Source organism: Typha angustifolia, chromosome 3 (genome assembly GCF_048772165.1).
Source record: "Typha angustifolia cultivar Huaian chromosome 3, ASM4877216v1, whole genome shotgun sequence".
In the NCBI taxonomy this organism is placed as follows: Eukaryota; Viridiplantae; Streptophyta; class Magnoliopsida; order Poales; family Typhaceae; genus Typha; species Typha angustifolia.
Genome location: NC_133241.1, coordinates 1,337,343 through 1,348,274, shown reverse-complemented (window position 1 = coordinate 1,348,274; position 10,932 = coordinate 1,337,343). Strand labels below are relative to the sequence as shown.

Below are 10,932 nucleotides of genomic sequence, written 5' to 3'. Positions count from 1 at the left end.
GAACGCGATCTCTTTATTACACAATTTATTAACGAGTTAGTATGATCCAATCCATTTAACCTTGCAAGAATAAATTCAGATTAAATGTGTAAAAAGAGCAAACACAAAGACAGACTCCATTATGCTAAATCCGAACTCATTTAAAAGCCCTTTGGGTTAGTGTGTGACTACGTCGCATAATAAATTGCCAACCTTATAATATTATTTTTGCTGAGTAAAATAGTATCTTAGTATCATATGTACGTTAGTCATGAAGAAGACTTTCAAAACCATTGGATGGCGCACTTCAACTGCATTCTTCCGTCTTCTTATTTCTTTTTTTCTCTCCTCCTCTCTACAAAGCAATCGAAGAAATCCTCGTTTTCTTCGATTAGGAGAAGATTTCTCGAGCACTGTGGTTTGTTATTCGAGGATTTGAAGAGGCTAATGGCGGTGAGTTCTTCTTGTACCTTATTTTTTTTTTCCTCTTGAGAGTTAGTATGAGGATATGGAAAAGTGATTTAAAAATTTGGGATGGTCGTTTTTTTTCTTTTTCTTTTTGTTGGATTTTGGTCTACTATGGTTGGAAATATCATAAAAAGAATTGAACAACTCATGGATGAAATGCTCCAAAGAACTATTATTAGTTCCTGAAGTTGGTGTAGAGTTCATAATGGATATCTCTTGTTTCTCTTTGAGACTTTTTCTAAATGTACTAAGAAATTATGTGCACTTCTTTGCCAACAATGGAGATGAATTTGTCAGCTACAAGAATTCAATTTGGCACAGTGCTAAAAGTTCTATCATCCTACAAATTGAGGAGCTTAATCTCTTCCAGCAAGATATATTTTGATTTTATTTCTTGTGATTCCCTACAGTCTGCTAAGAAAGGTGAAAGTCATGGGAAGTTCTATCATCCTACAAATTGAGGAGCTTATCGTTTTTTCTTGAAATGATAAATAAATTGTTGGGTTTCATCCTTAGATTGATGGTGTCCATCAAAAGGCTTTGGCTGTGAACATGGTATATAATAGACATTTAACTACATATTGTGTTGTAGCTTCTCAGTTTATTTTGTTGCAGAATCTTATTTATCATATGCATAAAGTACTTCATTACTTTATATATGTAGATCTTTTGATTCTTTAGTGCTAGATTTGGGAGCAAGAATTTCAAATGTAAACCATGTTATCCAAAGACATTCAATTTTAATATGCTGTAAATCTACTGTTCTTTTAAATCTTTCAATTTTTACTGATGCTAGATATGTTGTAGCCTTTTCTGATCCCTTCTTTTCCATTCTATTCTTAAGAGGTTTGTACTTCTCCTTTCAGCTTGGTATATTGGAAACCTGTCAAATATCATTATAAACGTTAATTAAGCAGAGTTAGCTGCTCCATTTAGCAACATCCAACTTCAACCTTTTCGTTCAATCTTTCATCCCAGTATCCTTCTCTCGTTAGATCCTTATTTCTGGTGGATTTGATCTCCCACATTATAACTCCAACAAAGTTGAAAGCTGACATGCCAAGTAACAAGAGCAGAATTGCTGTTTTCAGTAGAAGATTGTATAAAAAAGTCAGGATTTTGCAGGCAATAATTGAGGTAATCGATGAAGAAAAAGATATGGATATGTATCAAATGGAAACTCTACATGACAAAAAGTTACAGCAGAACTGTTTTACTAATTGTGACATAGGATAGACTTGGATGGAACATGGAAGTGCAGAGGAAATTGAAGAATCAGATTGATCTTACGAAGAAGAGTCTTCAGAATGCTTATCGCCTAAACAAATACGAAGAAATCAATGAAAACTTGTCATGGATGTCTTTCAAGTCTTCTTTATTTATTGCATTGATTGTCTCAGTATATGAACTGCTTAAGTTTTCTTTCAAGAATGACTTCATTATTTTCCTTGCATCTAATTTCACGACAAGCTGTTTAATTGTAACTGCAGCAAAAATACCATGTTCCTGCGTTCCCGGATGGTCAAACTTCTGGAGATGATTCTTATACACTTATTTTTGATGATCTGCGAAAAATAAAGCCAGGGCCAATGACAATGCCAACTGATCCTAATCCAAATCCAGAAGCTATTCACAAAAATGCACCACCTGCTCAGGCCTCTTCTAACAAAATTAGGCCACAGGCTCCAAAATTGAAGGGTCCTTTGCATCATAATTCTGCTGCTCAGAGACCACCTCATCAGAACTATATGGAGCAAGGGAGATACGGTAATTCTCAAGCCAAACCACTAACAGTACATGGATCAGGTTCTTCTTTGCGAGATAGAAAAGTTACATCTAAAGGCCATAGACAGAATCCTTCCACAGGAGGATCCAGGGGGAGCTCTTGCCGTCGAGACTATGAAACTGTAAACTCTCATGTTCTCTCACTTTCTCTATACGCTCCTGCATAAAAACACAGTAAAGTCAATAATATCTTTTTCTGTTATGTGGAGTAATAAGATGCAATTTCTTTCTGAATCAACAGGGAGAAGAAGTGACAGTGCCACCTTTTCCTAATGGCAATGAATCTAATATACATTATACTGACATCTTCAAGAAAGTGAGTGATGATTTAAAATCACCTTCACCAAAGCCTACTACTTCTGTAAGAGATAAAAGTCGTGGATTCAAGGTATATTGATTTTTATCATCTCAAATTTAATCAAGGGAATAATGAATGCCTAGACATGCTTATAATATAGTATCCATTTATTATCTAGTTGGACCCTATAAGAGTCGTGGATTCAAGGTACATTGATTTTTATCATCTCAGATTTAATCAAGGGAGAAATGAATGCCTAGACATGCTTATAATATAGTATCCATTTATTGTCTAGTTGGACCTCTGACCTACAAGAGTTTTGCCTTGTAAAACTATCCTCCTTTGCAGCTTTGATTAATTTTTTTGAATTCTCCCTTTACACCTGCAAAAGAGAATTCTGATCGTAAAGAAAAGAGCAAAGACATTTTTACTACAGTTAATACAGGATTTGAATCCACAACCTCTTGCTTTGGTACCATATTAACTCACTGATTACTCTAAAAACTTTAACTGTTAGAGAACGGTATTTTTTTTTCTTTTATATTCTAATAAAATATGCATGCTATTGCAGCGTTATAAGGTTATCAGGAGATGCATCAGCTGGTTTTCAAAGTGGGGGGCAAAGTCTCAACCTGTAAACACCTACAAGAAAGTCTAGTTTTGCAGAGACTTGCTTCCTGAAAAGTTCTCTCTCTATGCTGGTGTTATTTTTTTTTTTGTTGATGTTATGATTGCTTCTATTTGCAGGTGAATGGATTTTCTTCTGTTAGCCACAATACAATATCTTTCTGTTGGTATATGTTATTATGCAAAAAAAAAAAAAAAAAAGTATTGCAGCTTCGTAAAGGATGAAGAAAGACTATTATTATGTTTGTCTGATATTATTCTTAAATACTGGAATACTGTGAGGAATTTATGATGCAGACATAATCATGGGATAGGCCGTATTCGTTAAATTTGATTCCACATTCATGTAAATATTAATTGAGCAAGTTGTTTGAGATTTTTTGAGCACTCAAGTGATCTTTTTAATTTTATGTAATAGATTCAGTAACAATCCATTGCATCCAAAATCATCTTGAAATTGTAATATTAATTCCTCTGGATCAAGCATCTGAAATAGTACTGGTGAAAATGAACAAACAGAAGTGATTAAAAATTGAATTATAAACTGATTTAATATTACAATATCCTACATTATCATGCCCATAAAACAAAGGTAACACAATAAGTAGATTCCAGTTATGGTTGAAATATAATTAGATATGTGTTTTGGCACGGTCATATATATTAATCCATGCAGCAAAATCATTTGAAAATAGTTCAAATATGTAACACATCATATGAGATTCGATATCCAATAGGGTTTGCATAAAATACGGCTGAATTATACTTTGGCACATCACCTAAACATCACTGATGAATGAAGTTTAGTTTTGCAAACACTGGTGGAATAGCATTTTTTAACACTCATAACATCCGAACTAGTAGTCAGATGGCTTGAAACTTTTTCGCTTATAAAGAGTATTAACATTAAAGATTGCTCAATGCTGAAATAGACTAAAATATGCCACTTAATATTTTGGCATGCTGCACAAGGAAATTTGCTGAATAATGGCAAGTGTTGAAAGTGCATGACATTTTTATCTTTTGGCATGCAAATATGTTTTAATCTACTTATCTGAATCACCTGAAACTTAATGCACATATAACTACGATGAGTTGATACATGATGATATTGATAAAGGATGTTGAATATTTTCCATAAACTAGATGTCAAATTGAAAAAAGAAAGAAAATCAGAATAGAGAGGTTGTATCAGGATATGATTGATACAGTAGTGTTTCATAACACTCATAACTTTTGATACCTTATTCTAAATCACTGAAAATATTTTACTTGAAATTACATCCTGATAGAATGGAAAGTTGATTATAAATAGAGTCATTTTTTATATTGAAAAGCAGACCGAAGAATGCAACTATGCAAGTGCTTTATATTCTATTGGCAAAATATCGTTACAACTGAATTTTAAGATCATATCTCTCAATTTATTCATCCCAATCATCTGAAATTTTACACAAATACAGAGGATCACCTAGAAGGATCAGTCCTCAAATTACTACTTAGAAATATTAGTGGACGAAAATTTCATGAACAGTTTGAACATTCAGTTGAAACTTTAGGAAAAATTAAGATGGCCATTTCTTTTGACTCATAGGTCAAAATCATTTGAAACTTCATCTCAATACGGAGAATGTTCTGAGAAAAAAAAAATTAAGACTTATACTGCTCATTATATAAGTCTACAGAAAATCAGAATAAAAATACTTTAAAAATAAAAAAAATCAAAATACATATCCAATATTTTTTATTCCAATTGGTATGAACTCCTCATATTATTCTACATAAATCCTGCATATAATACCATTTTCATAATTATCTGCACTTTCGTCTTTCTAGCATTACTAAATTAATGAAATATTATCTAATGGAGATTACCAACCAAGTCAATCAAAGGTTGTCTCCTTATGAGGCGTAATTAACTGTAGGCTCCAGTGAACAGGGAACCAACAATTTCCTGATCTTTCATCTATTGCAGATTGGTTTTCAAGGTTTAACATAGCAGCCAGATATCACAACTAGAAAAGAAAATAAACAACTTGGATAGATTAGTTATTAAGAGTTATTTGAAAGCACTAAGAAGTATTACAGGAACAATATAAACAAAACAATGATTAAAGATTAATATAAACAAAATAAAAAGACCTCAAAGCTGAAAACTAAAGCAAAGTATCACCTTTTCCAAAGTGCTGGAAGAAAATGCGCAGAACTGAAGCCCCGAACTGGAGCCATTTATTTCCTCTGCACGAGAAAAACAAAAAACCACCTCAATTTAGAGCAAGTGTATAAACTATCTCCAGCCTAATCAAGTGTTCACATGTTTAGAAAGCATGAAAGAATCAAAACTAATAGAAATGAGTATCAAATGAAATAATCAGAAATTGCAAACTGAAACATGAGGATGTTGCTTGGTGATGAAAGAGTTGAAGACTATGTTGGATTGACTATAATAGTCAAATTTAGTGGTTGTTATCTTTGACTAAGTGCTTCTCTAAACTTCAAATATCTGAGTAGCAATAGATGTAAAATCATATATTAGTACATTTTCATATTCCAGAAAGATTAATGCAATCTAGAGCACTTAGATTTCTCATAAAATAACATGATACACTAATTCTAATGAAATACCACAAAATAAGAAAGAATTTATAGATCCTCTGCAAAATTTTGAAAATGAAATACGAGAAAAAAATAATTACAACAATATGAGCATGGATGCATCCTATAACAAGATTGATCTGCATACATCTAGGCGTAAATCAAAAGAAAGCAACAAAAAATGAGGATGATAGGGCAACACATATAGGGAAAAAAAAGAAGCACAGAAATGGAGAATCAAATGGAAAAGCAAAATCACTTACCATGGAAAAGGAAAAGCACAAATAATCACCCCAAATTACCGCAACATATTGGCTTGATGAGTTTGGACTAAACCCACAAGCTAATTATGTGTCAAGACCAAAACAAAGTTCTTGATGTCATCCTTATTCCAGGGTAGTTTGCTTGAAATGATCAAAGTGATAAGCATCATAAAACATAAGCTAACTATATTTGTTGATAAATAGAGAAGCTATGAGCCAATAGAAATATTTTTCTCTTAATTTTACAGCACAGCAAAGAACTATTTGCAACATGCATCATGTAAAGAAAGCAAGAGGATTAGGTTCAATAACCTTTGGAAGGCCAGGACATTTGATACTTACGTGTAGCATCAACCCTGAAGACAAAATCATGAATGTTTATAAAATATATGTGTTCCGAATATAGGACACAAGCCCACTTCTTCTTCTTCTTATTCTTATACTTTCAAAATATTTTGCGTCAGAAAGTTTTCAAGGTCCGCAATTGATGAAAGCTCTTCCAACCCCAAATTTGTAACGTTTTCAGTTGTGTGGACTGTTGCAACCCCTGGGGAAAAGGAAATGGTACTTATACATAAGAGATTGAGTATTAATAATTCCTTCGAGACACTTTGACATTATCTTTTGAAAATATGGGAGGTTAAGAATAGTATAAAATAAGATATATTACCATAATGTGCTAGGAACGAAGAATATTAGTTATTATAATACTTATCATAATCTAAATGATAATGGACGATTTTTACTATATATCATTATGATAATACTTACAATTATGACAGTAAGCTTCGAACAATTAGATACTTCCAATGTTTCAAGAGAAGGGAGGGCTTCAAGGCCGGCAAGTGACGAAAGTTCTTCACAACTCGAAACATGTAATTCTTTCAGCCGTGTTAACTGTTGCAACCCTTGGGGAAAAGAAATGATCGTTATATCCGAGAGATTGAATAATTCCAATTTGCAAAGAGAGGAAAGGCCTCGAAGACACTTTGACATTATGTTGTCAACAACAGAGCAATGTTCAAGGCTAAGCTTTTTTAGGGAAGGAGGTAGGAGTCCTCTATCCTCCTCTATGTCTGATGTCACAAAAATGTTGGAGTCCCCGATATTCAAACTTTCAAGCCCAATGAGTTCACTAAAGCCATTCAGTATCAGAAGTTCCCTAGGCTCATCCAAAGAATCTTCAGAATGATCGATGTTGACCTCCACTAAGTGCCTTAAATTATTATGCTGCTGTAGAAACCATTCACCTAGGACAAACTTCAGACCAGTGCACCGAAAGAGAGTCAAAGTTTTTAAAGATGAAGATAAGGAGGAGGTAGAAAAGGACGACAAAGAATTCGATGGACATGATGCCATTTGGAATTTGGGTAGGATGGTTAGCCCTACATCGTCGATTTCAAATTTCTGGAGTGTAGGTGGGAGGGGTGGAATTGCTTTTAGTCTTGGACAACCTCTGATTTCAAAGCTTTGGAGGCGGGGAAACATAGCAACCTCCTCACTTGCAGACCACTCTTCCCATTGTGGAAAGTCTTCCAGTAGCAACTCCTCCAATGATAAAAACCCCTTTTCTCCATGAAACTCAGCACCAATTTCTTTTACTGCATCCATACCACTTAGTTTAAGATCCTTCAACCATGGAAGCTGTCCAAGAGGTGGAAGGTCCTTCCATGCGCTACACTCATATAGGTGAAGTCTTACTAGGTTGGTGAATGAATGACTAAGAACCATCCAACTAGGAGACAGGGTACCTCTATAACCAACTATGACTAGCTTTTTGAGATTTGGATGTGGACGGAGGCCTTCTAATATTCCATTCTCCACCTCATCTGCCTTCATATTCCTTTCGTCATACCACCTTAACCTTAATTCATCAAGGTTCGCTTTGTCACACAACATAGCTTCTTTGGCTTCTTCCTTACTTCCCACACAATCAAGATTCTCAATGCTAAGGCATCCACGAAGCTCTCTTAGATATTTCAACTGTACAATTTGGAATCCAGGAGTCTTTTGCACACGAAACATGCTTAATTCTTGAAGACAAGTCAATTTCCCTATCCCTGCTACTATTGATTCTTTTTCTGCAGAACAAATCAAGTGCCGCAAATTAATCAGCTTGTTCATGCCTGCAGGTACACCCAACAATTTCAGTTCATCAAGATTTAATGTCTGTAGATGGTAAATCTTACATAATTCTTCCGGCACTTTTTTCAATCTATCATTCCTAGAGAGATCTAGGTAGCGCAGATGTATAAGACTACTTAGATTGCCAGGACACTGTTCTATGTTGCAATTACTCAAATCAAGCAGACGAATCTTTCTCAGCTGTATAAGCACATCTCGAAGATCAGCATCTTGAGGAGGGAAATTTCTATCTCCATACAAAATCAATGTGCGCAACTTATTTAACATGAGTGTGTTCTCCTTTAGTGTAGCCAGATGTTTTGTGTTTAGATATAAATGGCGAATGGTGGTTGGCATTGTCCTGAATTCGTCAGATTCAATTCTGAAGCAGTCATCCTTTGAAACAGATTCTGCCAAATCATGCAGTAGATCATGTATAGTATAGCAATTGGACCAAGCACTTGGTTGAAAGAATGACTTTGATAGCAATTCATTAAAGTAGCTCTCGCCAACATCCTCAATTCTCTTCCTCCTGCTATCATAACGAATCAGACCTTGTGCCATCCACATTTGTATCACATGTCCACGAACGAAACTCTTATCTTTTGGATATATGCTTAAGTATGCAAAGCACTGCTGTAAATGGGCAGGTAAGTGCAGGTAACTCAGTTTGAGAGCTGCCATTATGCCATCCTGACCCTTCTCTAGTTCCCATATGTTACTGTTTGAAATGCTCTCCCAGCGATCAACATCTAAATTATCTTTTAGCATTGCACCCACGGTCTTTGCAGCCAAAGGTGATCCCTTGAGCTTTGAAGCAATTTTCTTTTCAATGACTGCTAATCTCGGATGCTCCTCTGGATTGGCACCATTAAATGTGTAGTTGTTGAAGAAGGACAAGAACTCATCGTTTGGTAATCCCTCCAGTTCAATTGGGTCCATAGTTCCCATCAACTTTGCGGCCTCTTTTAATCTGCTGGTCAACAAGATCTTGCTTCCATCTTTCCCATAGCACAGTGGAGCTTTAAGTGTATCCCATGCTTGCCTCTGAGTCTCATTCCATATGTCATCGAGGATAAGAAGAAATTTCTCTAAGCGAAGCTTATCCTTGAGAAGTTCTTGTAATTTGTTGAAACTTGTGACACCTGCATAGCTGCTGGCATGCCGACCTGATTGATCTAACATTTCTCTTGTAAGCCTGTCCACATCAAAGCTCTCAGAGACGCAGACCCACATCTTGAGGGAGAAGTGGCTCTGCACCCTCTCATCATTATACACGACCTGGGCCAGAGTAGTCTTCCCGACACCACCCATGCCGATTAATGGAAGGACGGGAACATTTCCGTTGGCACCGTAAGTCTCTGTCCTCAGTAGAACGTTGATGATCTCTTCCTTCTCCTTCACACGACCGACAAAACTATGTTCAAGAGCCAGCAAACCACCGGTGATACGCTGCCCGGCGACGTCTGCAGGCTTCTTAGACTGCCCTTCTGAACTTAACAGCTGAATAAAGTTCCCAACATTAGAAGCAATCCTTTCTAACCTCTCCACAAGGTTGCTCAGCTCTTCGATGTCATCATCTGGTGAAAAAAGGCTCCTGACAGTATCACATACACATATGAAGACGCGAGAGGAAGAGGAGTTGGTCGAACTCACCTCGCCTTCGGCTATCTGTTGAAGGCGTCGGTACTCGAAGGTGTCGAGCAAGTCGTCCGCCTGGTAGGCTACGTTCTTGAGGTTGATCAACCATCGTTTTAATGATTGATTTTGGATCTCCTGCATCTTCTCCGCTGCTTCGACTACGCTCTGGACCTCTATGAGCAGTTCTTCGAGCCTTTCCAGCTTGCTTTCCACACAAGAGTGCAGCTCGTACTTCCTCTGTAAGAACGTACTGGTTTTATCCAGCAACACTTGCAAAGTAGGAGACCCGAAAATCCCTGCAGTTGTGGACAGAGCCATCTCTCCCCAAATCCTCCTCGCGAGCACCAAGTGATCCACAGAGAGATGAGAGAGATGAGAGAGAGAGATCAGAAGAAGAAAGCCGTGGTGATGGACTGCAACTAAGTCAATACCTTTTTTTTCTTTTTTTGTCTTATAAAGAAAATAGTATAATGTCCCTAATTAACATCTTAAGTGGAGCCATAACTAAATCTAAGAAGAGCTTACGATCAAATATGGAGCACTGGTACACTCAATGCATTCTGACTATATATGGTTAGAAAACTCAATAAAACTAACGTTGAATAGTTTTTTTTAATTAATTTAAGGTACTTAATTTTTTAATAAAATAAAGGGTAATAAAATTTTTTAAGTAAAATAAATAAGAAAAATATTAGAAACAACAAGCTTATATTACGTCAGATAAAAATAAGTATCAAAATAAGCATATAACAGCCTACTAAGTTATTCTTGTATCCACTAGTTTTATATTCCCCTCTTCTATATTGATCTTCTGATTAATCTTTGATTTAAAAATTACTATTATTTATATTAATAACTTCATGTCATTTCCTATGAAAAAAATGTGCATTCACCCAAATTGACAATCTTTTTCAGTAATATTAACGATTCCACACAACCTCCCATCCCATCACTAAAGAAATGAAAATCGATGATGATAAACGATTTCAACAATTTCTTGCTCGATAGTAGATAATCCTAAATAGTGAGGCTCACTTTGAGTTTAGAACATGTTTATTGAACACTTATTGCAACAAAGAGATCGAAGGAATATGATTTTTTATGTATTTTTTATTTAATATATTTTATGTTTGATATTTATAGTTATAACTT

The 10,932-nt window shown here is 35.5% G+C and overlaps 1 protein-coding gene across 1 annotated transcript; it reads right to left on the bottom strand.

The window, feature by feature from the left end:
* Positions 1 to 1,805: 1,805 nt before the first annotated feature.
* Positions 1,806 to 10,238, bottom strand: LOC140779018 (putative disease resistance protein RGA3). The gene is made up of 4 exons (XM_073123961.1): positions 6,787 to 10,238; positions 6,358 to 6,562; positions 5,331 to 5,395; positions 1,806 to 2,391 (listed from the first exon to the last, which is right to left on the bottom strand). Exons 1-2 carry the CDS (start codon positions 10,096 to 10,098, stop codon positions 6,476 to 6,478), a joined length of 3,399 nt encoding a protein of 1,132 aa, XP_072980062.1. The 5' UTR covers positions 10,099 to 10,238; the 3' UTR covers positions 1,806 to 2,391; positions 5,331 to 5,395; positions 6,358 to 6,475.
* Positions 10,239 to 10,932: the final 694 nt, after the last annotated feature.